This window comes from Octopus sinensis, linkage group LG25, assembly GCF_006345805.1.
Source record: "Octopus sinensis linkage group LG25, ASM634580v1, whole genome shotgun sequence".
NCBI classification, from domain to species: Eukaryota; Metazoa; Mollusca; class Cephalopoda; order Octopoda; family Octopodidae; genus Octopus; species Octopus sinensis.
The window spans coordinates 13,913,568-13,931,567 of NC_043021.1; the positions used below are offsets into that span (position 1 = coordinate 13,913,568).

The 18,000-nt window shown below is 35.9% G+C and overlaps 1 protein-coding gene across 3 annotated transcripts in view; it reads left to right on the top strand.

Annotated features, from left to right (window-relative positions):
* Positions 1-18,000, top strand: part of LOC115224208 (syntaxin) — a 302,859-nt gene that overhangs the window by 263,386 nt on the left and 21,473 nt on the right. For all 3 annotated transcript variants that reach the window (XM_029794984.2, XM_029794983.2, XM_029794985.2), the window contains exons 7-9: positions 4,465-4,538; positions 5,840-5,977; positions 7,159-7,269. In XM_029794984.2, coding sequence (XP_029650844.1) covers positions 4,465-4,538; positions 5,840-5,977; positions 7,159-7,269 — 323 coding nt within the window. The remainder of the gene's footprint in view (positions 1-4,464; positions 4,539-5,839; positions 5,978-7,158; positions 7,270-18,000) is intronic.

An 18,000-nucleotide genomic window follows, 5' to 3' on the forward strand; every position in this document is an offset into this window, starting at 1 on the left:
TGTTATATTTAAAATTAATTGAAAGAAACACAGAGCATCTCAAAATAAATACAGTAACAAAAGGGTTAATGCTGATATAAAAGTGGCAAGCTGAGAGAATCATTTGCATATCTGACAAAATGCTGAACAGCATTTCATCTGGTTCTTTACATCCTGAGTTCAATCCTGCTGAGATCAACTTTACCTTTCATTCCTTCAGGATTGATAAAAATAAAGTACCAGTGACATAATGGGGTCAATGTAGTCAACATGCCACCTCTCCTCTAAAAGAAACAATTTGCTGATCATGAATCCTGCCCTTTCAGCGCAGTGAATGTTGTGATCTTGGTTACTGACACACCACAGAGACTGGGTAACTGGCCCTGTGAGGCCTAGGGCTAAAAAAAAAAAGAAATACTGATATATTGCTTGTTCTTTTTTGTTGTATATTTTTGTGTTTTTCATTGTTCTTATTTTTCTCTTTCTCTCTTCCAATCCATTGTAAAAATTGTACATTTTGTTCCACAGCTTTTGTTCATTATTGAAATGTATTTCCCATTCTCCCCACCATCACCTTGTTTCTATGTTCGGCTCTGATATTGGTAAAATATAACCATCCTCTTCATTGTCACCCTCCTCCTCTTCATTCTCCTCCATGTTTGAGATGTTCATATTCCAATGTGGATAAATTTTGTTTTTCTTTCATCTCTGGTCTCTGAAGTGTTCATTTTGTTTTTGTTTTACACCCAATTTAACTTTTGCTATTGTTGCTATAATTGCTTTTATTAATTAATAATTTTTTTGTCATTTTCATGTGGATGGGGTGGGGGTGCTGTTTCTTTTTTTAAAAAATGCTTTTGTTTTTAAGTCTCTCCCCAAACATCACTACCCTCCCTCCCTTCCATTTTGTATTTTTTTTTTTTTTACCTGATGCTGCTTTCTGTATCAGTGGTGACCGCTAAGTGTGTGATCAGGTACCTGTTTATAGGCCACCCCTTTCTCACCCACATCAGACATTCGCCATTATCATTTTTTTTTTACTATTCAATATCAAAAAATACAATTTCTCTCTTCCCTTCTATCTTTCTTTCTCTCTCTCTCTCTTTCCCACCTCTGTCTTTCACCCCTGCTCTCTCTCCCTCCCACCTTCTCTATCTTTTTCTTCCTCTCCCTCTCAAACCCAGGCTGTCTCACTGTAGATAGAGATCCTCTGGGCTGTTGAACTGGCAAAATTATTTCCATGCTGGACAAATGCTTAGCAACATTTCATTCTGACTCCTTCGTGTTCCGAGGTCAGATGCCACCAAGGTAGACTTTGACTTTACATCCTTTCAAGGTTGATTAAATAAGTATTAGTTGAACCCTGGGGGTTTGAAGTAATCAACTTGCTTGTCCCCTCAAGATTAGAAAGAACTATAGAGATTCAGTGATAAGCAATTTCTCCACTCCTTCCGTCTTCCCATCGTTCATTCCATGCCCTCCACTTACCTTCTGTCATATTCCTCAGGCTGAACTCTTCTTAACATCCTATCTTGCTTGTACTTGTGGTGGTATTCACTCTGGGTTGGTTGAGTCAGCTGCAACCAAGGAGTACACCACATCCCTCCTGAATGATAAACATATCCAGTGGCTGGCCCTAACGTTCCAGCAGGCAAAGTAATGCTTCTGCCCGCACCCCAAAAATCCAGCTTACAAACTTGACAAATGCTACAGTGGGAGATCAAGTGCATTGGACAACGTGGACACCATAGCCGTAGTCATTCGTTGTTGAGGTGTAAGGTTCATGTTTGGGGTTTCAGGGTGATTACAAGCTCCTGTGTGGCCTCCAGTCACATGAATACACACTTTGGTATTGTGTGTTCCATGGCAGCTCATCATGCTGTCACAGAAAATTTGCTGACCAAGTCACTGTTGATTATTGGAGCAGATGTATCCTGGGTTTGAAGCAGGAGATACACATGCTAGTTAACCTATAACTGGGACCCTAATGGGCACTACTACTCCAGCTCAGAGTTGACCTGGGAACAGTAGGGGTTAAGAGGTGATTCTACATTCCTCAAAGCCCTGGGACTTCCATTCCAAAGACTTCTGTTACTATTTAGTGAGGAAGGAGTGTGATGCTGATGACCCTTTTAGGGTCTCTGAAACTAGTGGGAAGGAAGGTAGGTATCTCCCAAACTGGAGACCTGGACCATCAAATGCTTACAACAGAGTGCACTCCACTGAAGGAACCCAATGTGTTTGGGGGTGAGCAGGTGATTAAACCCTACGATCCAAATAGGTCATTGTAAGATTTTACCTAAGAACATAAAGAGCCTCAACAAATATTACAAGACACTCTGACCAATATTCTGCCATTTACTCCAGTTCATCACCCTACACACTTATTTATCAACCCCAGAAGGACAAATGAAGTTTATGTTGGGTGGAAATTGAACTCAAAGTGCAAGAACCCCAAGAATAAATACCACAAGGTATTTTGTTGAATGTTCTGTTACCAATCTCACCACAGTATTAGCAGCAGTCTCATGGTCTCCCTCTGCTGTAGTCACTGTCAAGACAGATAAGCAATCAGGATTGTGAATTGATAGGTAGTACAGTGAAGAAAGCATATTGTATTTTTCAGCATAAAACTCAAATTATTCAGACCAAAATTTATAACCAAAAATGGTAGGTTGACTTCTACACTAAAACGGCTTTGGAGGACCAAAAATTCCATGTGAAAGGCAGCAGAATTTGGCAAGATAACCATGATGTTTGAATGTTTACACTACATGTGAACACTATATACTATGTTGACTTGTGTGCCACAAGATACAGTGACCTGCCACTCTACACCCTATATGTTGTTGATTAAAATGTTTTAATAGAAATATCAGCTGAATCTCCCTCAAAATAACACCCTGCTCTGTTTAAAGATAGAAGAAAGTTACATTGGCTGATATAGTCTTAAACAGGCACTCCGTTTGTTCTGATGACTATGGTTTCAATTGATGTAATCAACAGAACAGTCTATTCTTCAAATTAATGTGCAAAGGACTGAACACTCTGAAGACACGCATACCCTTAATGTAGTTCTCAGAGAGATTCAACATGACACAATCATGAGCTGAATACTGCAACCACTTAACTATGTATTTTCACTAAGGTAGTCTTATTCCCTTAAGGGATGAGTAAGGACTGGCCAACCTGAGGCCTGTGGCCTGCAGACTTTTATCTTGCAGCCCACTTGATACTTTCTTGAAATGCGTTTATTTAAACAAACATTTAAAAAATTTTGTCAAAAATTAAAGATTGTGATGAAAAATATAAAACCAAAATACTACTGTTTTTTGCAATGATATTTCATGTTGAATCAACGATGGTTCATTCATTATTGTAATAACAGCATGAGAAAGCAAAATGCTTTCAGTTCTGTTAGTATACAAGTGGCCCTCAAAAAACTTTCTGTGATTAAAGTGGTCCACAATATATTTCGAGTTGGCCAGGCCTGCCTTAGCTCAACAACTGGCTTACATGTCAGTGTTAATAACCAAGGCTTATTGTCTGATTACTTCACTGGAGTCAATCAAGAAACAACATATTTTATTATTGTTGTTGGCTAGCAGAATCGTGAATATGTCACAGGAGTGGCTGTGTGGTAAGTGGCTTGCTTACCAACCACATGGTTCCGGGTTCAGTCCCACTGCATGGCACCTTGGGCAAGTGTCTTCTACTATAGACTCGGGCCAACCAAAGCCTTGTGAATGGACTTGGCAGACGGAAACTGAAAGAAGCCTGTCATATATATGTACATTGCTTAACAACCGATGCTGGTGTGTTTACGTCCCCGTAATTTAGCGGTTCAGCAAAAGAGACCGATAGAATAAGTACTAGGCTTACAAAGAATAAGTCCTGGGGTCGATTTGCTTCACTAAAGGTGGTGCTCCAGCATGGCCACAGTCAAATGACTGAAACGAGCAAATCCTCACAAAGTTTCGTCCTCCTCCCTCAACCATCTTCCTATTCTCTTCTCCTCCACCTCAAACCTTGGTCCCTGATCACACACACACACACATACACACATCTATCTTCATATATTGCTGATGTTGTCATTGTTGTATGACTACATGTTTTATCTTTACAGTTTCTGTATTGTAAGTATTACCTGTTGCTTGACATCTAGATTTAGTTTCAAAACTCACCAGTCACAACCCAACACACACACACACACGCATACATATATACTCATACATATACACTCAATTATATTGATCAATTATTGGTTCTTCTTAGAAAACTTGCTTTTTTTCACCCTCATATATGAATTATAGGTATGTATGCATAAGCACATATACATACAGACACATATGTTTATATATTTGCATGTGTCTATCTCCCTATATATGCTTTTATGTATGTATGTATGTATATATATATATATATATATATATGATATCTTTGTTTTGTTATGGACATTTCCTAATTCTTGTTCTGTTCTTGCAGCTGGCCGTACTACAACTAATGAAGAACTAGAAGACATGTTAGAATCTGGGAATCCAGCCATTTTCACACAAGGGGTATGTATTTATTGTTATTCCTGGCAGAATCATTAGCACGCTGGGCACAATGCTCAGTAGCATTTCATCTTTCTTTACATTCTGAGTTCAAATTCTGCTGAGGTCGACTTTGCCTTTTTTTTCCTTTAGGAGTTGATAAATTAAATACCAGTGAAACACTGGGGGTCGATATAATCAACTGGTCTACTCCCACCAAATTTCAGGCCTTGTGCCATTAGTAGAAAGGATTATTATTATTATGTTTGCTAAAATGATGATCTGGCAGAATCCATAGCTCCTTTCTCACCACTTTGTCCCACATCTTCCTGGGTCTACTCCTTTCACATGTTCCCTCTACAATATCATCATTATTATTATCAAATGCTGCCAAGGTCAACTTTGAAAGGGTTATTATTATTATTATTATTGAGTGAGAGAGCAGTGCATACCATCAAAGTGACACTGGGGTAAAATATACGAAGCCCAGTATACCCATCATGACTACCCGTCTGATAAGGGTACACCAGGCACATGCATCACAATCATATGTGCATGACATGGTGATCTCATATCAAGATAATCAGTGCATGACCTTGCAGGTGGGGGCCCAGTTAGAATTTTCTTCAGGTCAAGTAGCCCATCACGTTCAAAAGGTCCCTGAAGAGGTTTGTTTGAGGATGATAAACGAAACACCCATTTCCAGAAGTGAATTATTTAAAGCCCAAAGAATCCTTCTCAACACATGGCTATGATGCTCCCCCACTACTTCTGCTCGTGATCAGAGATGCACATATCGTCAGCCACTAAGGGACATGCTCAACTGGTTACGGTCAAACAACTGACAAGCAAATCTGTGGTATTGAGCAGAATATTTGCTGTAGCCCATCTTTTATACCAAGACAAAACAATGTACATGATAACACTTCCAACCAGTTAACATCAAAAGCCATGAGAGCCACTGCTTAGAAAGGATTATTATTACTATTATTATTATATGCTTAGAAAGGATTTTTTATTTTTTTATTTTAATTAAAAATTTTTTTTTATTTATCATTTCATTATTATATGTAAACCCCCAAACTTTATGTCTGTTGCTGTATTGCCGCACCTAATCTTTCACCTTCGTGGCAAATAAATGAAATTATTATTATTATTAAATGCTTAGAAAGAGTTATTAGTGCACTGGACAAAATGCTTCGTAGCATTTCTTCAGTTTCAATCCATTTTGAATGCAATGAAGAATTTAGTAAAATAACTTTGTTGTTTGATGGTTTCTTGTAATCCTTGCTTAATTTCTGTTTCTTTTTGTTTCTCTCTTTCAGATAATAATGGAGACCCAACAAGCTAGGCAGACATTAGCAGATATTGAGGCCCGACATGAGGATATTATCAAATTAGAAAATAGTATAAGGGAACTACACGACATGTTTATGGACATGGCTATGTTAGTAGAGAGCCAGGTAGGGAAGTTTTTATATATATATATATATATATATATTTGTGTGTGTGTGTGTGTGCATATTAGCAGTTTTTGCTTATTGGGGTTGGCTACCATATTTTCCAGCATACAAGTCAGATTTTACTGGCCAAAATTTACAACCCCTTCATAAAACAGGTAAGCTGAATTATACACTAAGACGACTTTGGAGGACCAAAAAATCCCTGTGAAATGCAGCAGGATTTGGAAAGATGGTATTGATGCTTGAATGTTTGTACTATGTTTACACTAAATACTATGCTGGCTTGTATGCTGGTAAATAGAGTTTATTGGTTGAGAGCCATGGAGAGCAGTTCATGCATACATACATATATGATGGATATCTCTCATGAACAACAAATAGGGGTTCAGTCATGTACTATGGACATGAATGTGTCTCTTAAGACCTGCTGGTGCCTTGCAATTTTTTGGCAAGGAGAACAAGTTCAAGACTTGGCTTGCTCTATTGTTTTTGGATCATTTACTATGTGCTCTCTTGAGTGAATGGCAAGGATGCTTTGCTTTGTGCCACAAAACCACAATAGCATGTTAAGTTTCCATTTAGAGGAGCAATGTTTTACCAGCATGCCTTCATATATATATATATAGGGAGAGTTTATGAAAAAAACAAATGACGAAGACAGGTGGTGTACAAAACAAACAGATGCATAATGCTCTGGAACAGAAAAAAGTCTTTTACGTTTCGAGCCTATATATATATATATATATAATTTGAGGACAATTATAATCCTCATTAACATAAACAGATAGTGCGAGAGAGTATGTGTGTGCAAGAAATATATTTTGTGGTCTGAGAACTTTAGAAACAACAGGCAAAGATGTTTTTTTTCTCATACATGCTCACATATATATATGTATACATGCATGCTCCCACTTGTACAGATGCATAAACAGACACATACACACCCATTCAGATGTCTCTCAGAATTTGGAAAAGAGTTTAAAATGGACTCGGATTGTAAACAAAATACCTCACTCAAACAGATTGCTTCACTCAAGTGCAGTGTCCTGCTCCAACACAATGCCTCACTCATACAGAACACCTCTCTAAGACAGAATGCCTCACACAAACAAAAACACCCCAACACGACCACCACCACTAATATTTCATTCCTTCTTTTCTTACCTTTTCTGTAACCTCAGGGTGAGATGATTGATCGAATAGAATATAATGTTGAAGCAGCAGTTGACTATATAGAAACAGCAAAAATGGATACAAGGAAAGCTGTGAAATACCAAAGTAAAGCCAGACAGGTAAGCTCACCTTTTTGGTTTTTTTTCCTTCTTTCAGACTATCTTGTCTCTTCTTTCTATACTTAGAAAACTTTCTACTGCTCATTTTGTAATATATATATATATCTACAATATATTATATATCACATATATATAATATGTTTTCCCAATTTTGAAAGATTATTATATTTATTACTATTATGCTCTTAAACAAACGTGTTAAGTTTCCATTCTTGCTCTTCTGTTTTTTTTACTTCAGAAAGTCAACTTCTAGAAAATTCTATCTTTTAATGTTTTAAATATTAGGTAACATAGATCTTTTTGTCTTGTCCCCTTTCTCTTATTTCTGTCTGTTGTATTTTGCTTCTTCATTCCAAAAAAGCATTAATCTTCATCTTTAATCCTCAAGTGTTAATCATCATATTTATACTTCTTTGTGAAACATCATCTTTAATCTTCAACCTTATTCGTCATTAATCATCATGCTTAAACATTATCTTTAATCCATGTTTAATCTTTGACTTTTACCCTCATTTTTAAATAACTTTGTTGTTAATCTTCAGCTTTAATCCTCTTATTTAATCTTCATCGTTTATCCACATCTTTAATTATCTTCATTAATCATCACCTTTAAATCTCATCTTTAATCTTCAGCTTTTATCCTTGTCTTTAATCCTCATCTTTAATAATTAATCGTCCTCTTGAATCTTTCCTGATGTGAGCTGATATTTTCCTTTCAAATATGTATCATTCTGTATCTTGTATATCTTTGTCCATGTCACCTGTTTTAACTATTAATTCCGAAATAACTGCGATGTTTGTTTACCTTAATCCCTCTAATCCTTTCTTGTTTATGATGAATCTCTAATCGAGTCAGTTTCCTGTTAATCCTTACCTTGTTATTGTTCTCTTCTCATCATACTGAGATTCTTGAGTTTTTTATATTTTGTTTTTTACTTTTTAAATTCTTTGACCATGTTAAAGAAATCGGACTTTCACAGTGGTCAATACCAATTCCTGTTGAAACTGTTAGGTCTGATGAATTTTGAGCTTTTGATAAATTCCTCCCAAAGGAGTCAGGGTGTTTCTGCATATTTTTGTATTCAGTTTGTAAGATTCTCAAAGTGAATTTGTATGTTGAAACAAATCTTCTGGTAACTAGGGAGGGTCGTTATGCCAGTAAAGATTAGACACATGCACTGGTTCAGTACCACTTCTTTATTTTACCAACTAACTATTCAATGTTTTTTTTTCTTTTAATGTGTTGATTGAACAGCCAATCAGTTGTTAGTTTTCTCAGTCAGAGTCCTTTCATTGCTATTTGCAACCTCATTAATGACATGCCCTCACTCTTCAAGGTTATTGATGAGGTCACAAATAATGACGAAAGGACTCTGACAGATTGATTGTTCAGTCAACACACTAAACAAACCATTGAACAGTTAGTTGGTAAAATAAAGAAGTGTTACTGAACCAGTGCATGTGTTTAATTTTTATTGACATAATGACCCTCCCTAGACACAAGATTTGTCTTTCCATAGTTGGCAAGAAATTGTAACCAAATCTCTCTCAAAACTCCCTCAAATCTCACCTGTCTGTCATTAAGAGAGAGAGAGAGAGAGAGAGAGAGAGGGAGAGATACGTATTATATTATGCTGCCCAGGATGCATTGTGTAAAATATAAGATAGGATGTTCATGGCTGTTGCATCTCTGAATTGTAGGTCTTCTGGATCAGGGCTGATGAGGGGCTAAACAGCAACAAATGACAATAAATGCATGAGCTAATGAAAGCCCATTTATGTGTTTGCCAACTTGCTCAAAAAGGGATTCAAATGAATCACTCTCAAACCACACTCTATTAGCTTAAAAGAAAAGTTGATGATGTTGGCAGTTTCTACATGTCTGAAGATCATTAGGGTGGGCAGGGTGTCTTTAAGTGGTTATATAAACCAATCTTTGACACTGCATGACTTTTCTTAATGTCTTTGCTTAGTAATTTTAAAGAAAGAGTTAGTCCACACAATTTGATCATTGGAGGTTTGGCCAGAGTGGCTCAGCAGATTAAGATGGCTGTGGTGATCAGCAAGCTGTAGGTTTTACTTTGAAGTGGCTTTTCCTCTGATGAATTACCTTGTAGGGCTGGAGTTGCCAGAAGGGTGACAAAGAGGGCACTGGACTGCATGAGGACCTCTACTTCTTGGTTTGCTGTTGAGGTTAACTTCCTTAGCCTTTTCCCTTCTCAAGGCACTCATAAGGCAGTAAAAGTTTGTACTTAAGAGTTTGTCCCATAACATGCAAATTAACCCACAGCTGGGATCCTGACAGGTATTTCTACACCAGATCAGAGTAGGCCTTGGAACACTAGTGACTAAGAAGTGTTTCCACACTCCCCAAAACCCTGGGATTTCTGAACCAGGACCGCACTACCAGATGAAGTTTAGAATCTTATTCAGGACAAAAAAAGTTAATGTCATTCTAAATACAACAATTGAATAAAAGGCTGTCTTGGTAGCCATGTGAATAAAAGTGTTTGTACGCAATAACATACATAAAGGTGGAGGGTTCAATATCTGCTAGGAATTTTAAAAGAGTCTTAATTGTGTTAGGCACATGTATGGCTATGTGGTCAAGGAGCTTGCTTTACAACCATGTGGTTTGGGGTTCAGTCTCACTGTACAGCAACGTGATCCAGCATGCCAACCAATGTTTTGGGAATGAGTTTAGTTGATAGAAACTGTGTAAAAGCCCATTGTGTGCATGCTACCTACAGCTTCACAACTGGTGTTGGTTTGTGTATGTCCTCATGACTTAGCAGTTCATTAAAAGGGATGATAGAATAAGTGCCAGACCCATAAAATAAGTACAAGATTTGATTTGTTCCTTGAACCTTTCATAGGCGGTGGCCCTGCATGACTGAAACAAGTTAAAGATAAAAGATGTAATTACACCCTTAATATCTTTAATCATAAATCTACTAATCTAGGGCTGAGATAACAACAAATGAATTGCCACCACACCACCAACATCAACACTAGAAATATGGAACTACTACTACTAGTCTCTATGTAGTCACTCAGCCTACTAGATACAACAGTCAAATCTCCCTCAAATCATGCCCTATCATCTTCAAGAATAGAAAGAGACAAAATAATGAAATCCTAGATGCAAATTGTCTGCAACAAAGTTGGAATGGTCTTGGTTGGAATCTCTTTTATTACTGCAAGTCATTAACTGTATCTGGCCTGTTAATGGAATGATGTGGGTGAAGTTGAGATTTCTGAAGACTGTTATGGTATAATGACCACCACTACTGAATGACTATCACTTGGTTAACATACATGGCCAACTGGTCATGAGCAGAACATTATGGGTTTGATTCTATCTTTGAGCAAGGCTCTCTATTTCATTTTGCTCTGGTGTACTCAGCTGAAATTAAGTACCAGCTGAGTACTGGTGCACTTCATTCTCTCTCTCTCTCTTTATTTATCTGTTCCCCTTCTCTCCCTATATTTTTCTTCTATCTCCCTCCCTCTTTCTTTTTCCTTTCCCTCTCTTGTCTTTTTCCTCTCTATCTCTCTCCCTATTTCTCTCTCCCCACTTCTCTTCCTTGTCCTCTCCTCTCTTTCTAACAATCAAATCCACAATGTTCTTCTGGGACAAAAGTGGTAGAGTCCAAGAGGACATCTATCTTTGTTCATGACTACATAGGCATCAACAACAGTTAGCAAAAGCATAGTACTTATGACTTAGTTATGCTCTCTTACCAGTGATGCTATGCTCTTTATTTTAACTTTTACCCAAAATTCCATACTTATCAATTTCTACAGGAATCGGTACCTTCAGATCTTCAGGCTGATTGTGTATTGAATGAATCAAAAGTTCTAGCAAGAACAAATCTCATTTCCCTTCTCTCTTTTTTTATTTTTAAAGTTCTTTTCAGATTTAACTCCAACTTATATTAACAGACTGCTTGCTCTCTCTCTCTCGGTCTCTCAACATTCCAGCATTTAATCAGTTTATTTACTTGTCTCTGTCAGACAATGGCTTATAGTAGATTCTAGATATATATATATATATATGCATGCATACATATGTGTGTGTATGTGTTTACTATCTCAAAAGTTGGCAGTCCTCTTTGTGCTTTGCCCTGATCTGGGGTGTCAAATTGGCAGAGTCATGAGAACATTGGTTAGAATGTCATGTGTTGTTCTAGCTCTCTGCAGCCTGAGTTCAAATCATGCCTTTGAAGCTTGATAAATAAACTACAAGTTCAGGAGTGTGGACAGGTAGAATGTTAAAATGTTGCATGAAAAGTCTTGTGATGCTTGCTTTGACTTTGTGCATTCTGAGTTCAAATGCTACTTCTTGTCACTGAGAGAGAACAAAAAAAATAATAAATAAACAGATTCTTTGAGATACAGCAAAAATGTTGATAGGTTTAGAATGTCCTAAGAATGTGCTCAAGTATTTCAGCTAATCACTTCAATACCATCACACCAGCTGGTCAGAGAGAACACATGAGGACTTTTGATCCTCAGCACTCATCAATTGAATATATATATATACAATGTAGTATTTTATAAATAAGCTTGAGAGGAATAATATGGTGTGTGTCTTTTCTGATGATTGCTGGAATTATCTTAACTCCCAGAATGAAACCGATTGATAAAGTGTCTGATATGAAAATACAATAGTGGAGTCTATTAATAATAATAATATACCCACTCAATTAACCAGTGTATGAGTGTCTGTTTATTCCAACTTATGGAGTTTTAGATAACTGTGTATATATATACATACATAATATATATATAGTTGTATCATTTAATTTAAAGACAAGATAAAGTAAAGCTTACTAGTGATTAGATGTTAATTATTTTCATATATTTAATCAGTTATGATTCAAACCATGGCTTTTTTTTTACCCTTTTAAATGATCAATGTTTAAACTCAAACATTTAAAATTATCTTAATGCAGTTATTTATGGTATCAGTTATCACACTTCACTTAATTGAAGAATATTTTAAATACATAAAATTTCTCATTTGTAAATCATACTAAATGTACACACATTGTTAGAAGCCTTCATGTCTTTGGACTGTAAAAATTGTGAGGCAAAAATCTTTTCATATACATGTGTTAAAAACACAGTAAATATCAGAGTGAGATAAACATTGTTGCTGTAGACTCACAAGAATGACAGACATTTTTTATTCTTCTTGAGGTTTGTCAATGCAATTCACCTGATTGTCACCTGCTTAACAAAATTCATGTTTTGAGTATATAAGAAATAGTGAAAACATTCGCTGGTGTTGTGGGAGCTTGCTGGGCAACAGAAAAACTTTGTATACATAATTGAAACAGCATTAAATTAAAATTGCCATCTATGTATTATACTAAATGTATATGCACTGTTGAAAAGGCATAATGCTGTTTAATTAAGATAAAAGTCTCTTCATTGACTTGTGTTAAAAACAATGCATCTGTTGTTCTCATGAGTCACTGTGGCTATAATGTTTCTCTCACTACAATATATGTTGTTTTTAATACATGTCTATGAGGAGATTTTATCTCAAGACTATTCCACAACATCATACCTTCTAATGGTGTAATGTACATTAAGCACAATACTCAGATGCTTTTGTTAGCTTCTGATTACTCGAACACCAGTCTGCATTATAGTATTTCTTTTGGACACTGCTCAAAACAACAACAGCAGTCATTTTCCTTCTCTTCAACAATATGCAGTGAATGTTTCAAGTCCATACTTTTAATAATTATTCTCAGCTGCCTTGACTTAGGGTGGTCAAATAGCCATCAATTTCACAAAAGCTGACCACAGCATGGTGACTAACAGTTACTGAGCATCCAATTTGAGTAGCTCTGGCTCAAAACTTACTTAACCTCAACTCTAATGATTGGCTTATTTCTTTTACTCATCATGACAGATCCAATGTTGAAATTAAAGTATTTTTTTCTAAAATTTTCTTGAAAAATTAGGTGACATTCATTTTTGTAATTTAATTGGTACCGACTTTAATTGTATTATGCTAATTAAAATGTTTGTGTTTAAACTTACATCACCTTAAGAAAAGAGCGAAATGTTTACTTTTCATTCATAAATGGTTTGAATTATTGAGTGATTAAATAAACAGAAATAATTAACACTTATTTATTGGCATACATTTGTCTTTAAATCATATAGATGTATGCCTATACACACACAAACACACACATATATACATATATAAAACAATTGAATATATTATACATATATATGTGTGTATATATCACAACTAAATATGTTATATATATATTATTGTATGTATATGTGTATATACATGCATGTGTTGGGGTGTGTATACATACATAATTGTATGTTTGTGTACATATACATGTATTGTTTGTGTGGGTATGTATATGTCTGTGTGTGTGTGTGTGTATATATATATATATATATATATACACACATATATATTGTACATAACTCATCCACACAGAAATGGACAGAGATAATTTAGCATTGTCAGATTTCATTCAAACTGTTGCTGGAGCACTCTTGCAAATTTGTCTGGTGGTTTGCCGATGCCAAATCTATAGCAGCAGCAGCTGTAGTCTGTTGCAGTAGCTACACTGGAATAATTCATGCTGTCATTGTAGCAACTACATCACTGCAACGGTAATATTACCACCCATGTCCTTGCTGTTGTTCCTTTTTTAATTGTTGTTCTTTTCCTTGTTTGTGGGGTATCAATGCTTCTCTTGGCCAAAATTTTTAAGTCCTCAGCCTCCTGTTTCCTTTATATTCCTCAACAGAGTTTACTAACTCGACTGAACCACTTCACAGCAATTTCTAGTCAGGGTTTCAAATCCCTTGGCTTGCAGCTATCTACCCTTTCACACCTATACATACATATTTATATAATTATATCATCAATTGGAATTTTCTCATGAAATTATTTGTATTTTTTAAAAATAATTATCTTTTACATCTTTTATTTTGTTTAAAACTGAGATGATTTCATAAAGACTTTTAAGTACTGGGGTGGCTTTCATTCCTCCCCCACCACCATACAATAGCTTGGGTGTGGGTCAGCTTATCCTTCCATTCTTTTGAGGTCACTAAAAGTTCAGGGGTTGCCTAGATCAATATACTGTACTCATGTCCCTAAATGTACTCAACTTAGAAATTATTATTATTAAAGCTTAAGGCAGTGGGCTGGCAGTCATTAGCACATCAGGCAAAACGCTTAGCAGCATTTCATTTGTCTTTATGTTGTAAGTTCAAATTCCACTGAGGTCAACTTTGCCTTTCAGGTTTGATAAAATAAGTACCAGTTGAGGGTTGGGGTTGATGTAATGGACTTAGCTCCTCCCCCAAATTTCCTATAGTAGAAAGAATTATTATTATTATTAAGGCGGCAAGCTGGCAGGATCGTTAGCATGCCGGACGAAATGCTTAGCGGTATTTCACCCATTGTTACATTCTGAGTTCAATTTCCGCCAGGTCAACTTTGCCCTTCATCCTTTCAGGGTCAATAAATTAAGTACCTGCTGAGTACTGGGATCGGTGTAATCGACTATTCCCCTCCTCCAAATTTAAGGCCTTGTGCCTATAGTAGAAAGGATTATTATTATTAAAGCTTAAGGCAGTGATCTGGTAGAACCATTATCATGTCAGACAAAATGCCACTAAGCATTTTGTTGCTTAGTGGCATTTTATCAGTGTTTACTTTCTGGGTTCAAATGCTGCCAAGGTCAACTTTGTCTTTCATCCTTTCAAAGTCAATAAAATAAGTACCAGTTGAACTCTGGGGTTGATGTAATTGACTAGCCCCTCCCCACAAAATCGGGTTTTGTGCCTATAGTAGAAAGGATGGTTATTATTGTGTCTTCCAAAAGTACTTTGCTTATCTTCCTACTTTTCCACAGATATTAATTTATGAGTCTTGAGAGGGAGTATCTATCAAACCACTTTTTACTGTCTTTTAATTACGAAGGACATACTGGATACACTTGTTCCTTGATGCACTTGTCTAAATAATGACAGTGATGTTCATAGATAGACTGCTTTTGATCAAAGGTATGCTTTGATCAGATCTGATCTGAGACAAAATAATAGCAACATTTCTGTGACTCCGTTTCTATCCGTCCATCTTTTCTGCCTACTATTTCTTGGAGGGATTTGGCAGGGTGGAGTCCTTAGGCACTTCTTTCATAAGGTCCTATCAAAACTAGCCATCATTATAATTTTTGTAAACTGAAGATAGCAGATTCAACTTTTTAATTTTTACCAACCACTTTTCTTCAGAGAAATGGAATCTTGAAGCTGATTCCATCTCAGTTTTATGAAATCAAAATTTTTAAGCTCAAAAAAAAAAAAATTAAAAAAATAAATAAATGAATAAAAAAGCAAAAACACTTGAAAGTAAAAATGGCTTATACCAAAGAAAATTCCCATTTGTTTATGTAAATAAATAAATATATCATCCTAACCATGGCTTGTCATGTTTCCAGCATGTCTGTGTTCCTAACTTTTTTTCTTTTTTTGTTTGTTCCTTAATATTTGTTCGGTGTTGTCTCACTCAAATCTTTTTCTTTCACACTCTTCTCATTTGTTCATTCATTCGCTCATTCACTCATTATATAACCGTTTATTAAAAATATTTGAAATTTCCAAGGCTGTTAATCTCATCTTTACTGTGTATATTTTACAATATTTTCAACATCACATTTTCACTGACACAGCATCCAGTCACCACAAATGGGGTTCCTCCAAAGGATCTCTGGACTAACATTACTCAAGTATAGTTCAGAGATCAGGGAGTCTCTCCATATCAAGCTGCTATTTCTCTGCTTGGAGAGGTCACAACTCCAGTACCATGAACATGCCATTAGAATATTGCAGCAAAGAATTGCAAAACAAATTCTTCAAGCTGAACCAACAGGCAGGAGAACTAGGGGTAGATCAAGAACAAGTTGGTTGGATAATATCCATAGCTTCAACTGGTCATGCTCGGGAATCCAGCTAGAATGTGTCACGATGGTTCCTTTTGATTGTATCTTGAGGTACCTGTGGATTCTGCTCCTGTGACTCACCCAGGAATAATTATGAAGAAGAGGAATAAATGATGGTTGTCTTATTCCTTGATGTACGTCTAGGCTGCTAAACTAAGAAGTTTTTGTTTTCTTATTAAAAGTACTAATGATCCTGACTGCTGACCATTCTACTTGGTTTAGATAAAAAGATCAGGAACCAGTTTTTGTATTAATGAATAACACATCAGATTGCAATAGGTGATTATAGTGCTGATGTAAATATCATAACAAAAGAATAAAGTGTAGATATACTGGGTTGGCCAAAAGTCAGCCGACAGTAAATCAAAATTCCATAAATACCTAATATTCAATTTTATTTATTCATTCCAATCATGAATGTTTATTAATTGAATGTTGTGAGTTAAAATCAGTTTTTTTTTTACAACATTTGTCTATTTATTAGTGAAGTCTCATAAAATAATTTTTTGTTTTAATCTTGGAATTAAATGGTTTTGATTTATTGTCAGATGAGTTTTGACCATCCCTGTATAATGAGGTGGTGTAGATATATTATAATGGTGGGGGGTGGGGGCATAGTGTGAATATAAATATTATAATGATGGGTGCTATAGTGTAGATATATATAATGAGGTGGGTGTAGATTACGAGGGGTGTAGATATAAATATTGTAAATATACACTATAAAAACCGAGGTCAATTAGTTTGGAAATTTACAAATTTATTGACCATAACTCATCTCAGACTTTTAATTATTTCTACTTGTTTAGTGTTGCACTTCTGGTTTGATATTTGCTGCTAATTGTTGTTGTTGTTCTCATTGTTGTTGCTTTTGTTGAACACTTTTTGTTGTTTTTCTTTAATATATTATTATTATTATTATTATTATTATTATAGTAATAGTTTAGTAGAATCATTAGAGTGACAGACAAAACATCTTGCAGTATTTCTTCTAGTCCTTCACATCCTCAGTTCAAATCCCACTGAGGTTGACTTCACCTTTCATCGGCAATATAAAGTACCAGTCGGTCACTGGGGGATTGATATAATCACCTTCCCTCTCCTCCCCTTTAAAATTGTTGACCTTGTGCCAAACTTTGAAGCAGTTATTAAGGCAGCAAGCTGGCAGAGCTGTTAGCATGCTGGACAAAACAGCAGCAGTTTGTCCAGTCTTGTGTTCTAAGTTCAAAATCCACCAAGGTTGACTTTGCTTTTCAATCTTTCAGAGTCGATAAAATAAGTACCAGTTGAGTACTGGGGTTGATGTAATCGACTTAGCCCCCTTCCTCCAGAATTGCTGGTCTTGTGCTTACAGTCAAATGGATTATTATTATTATTATTATTATTATTTCTCTTTTGCTCAGCTTCTAATGATGGAGATGTATTAAGGTGTTAGCTACCAGTGCACTGAAGTAACCCTTTATATTTCAAGCACCTTCCAGAGTAATTGAACTGTTCCAAATACAGGTGTCTTCTGCAAGTGCACCATCTGTATTACAACCTCTTTATGTTTAATGAACTTTTCAAGATCTTGACTTACTGTTCCTAGGGCTCCAACAAAAAGTGGTTTTACTATCACCTTTTTCAGTGACCACGACTTTTTAACCTCCCAAGTTATCCAGTCATATCTATTGACTCATTATTATTATTAGGGTCATAAGTCAGCAGAATATTTAGTGTGAGACAAGATGAC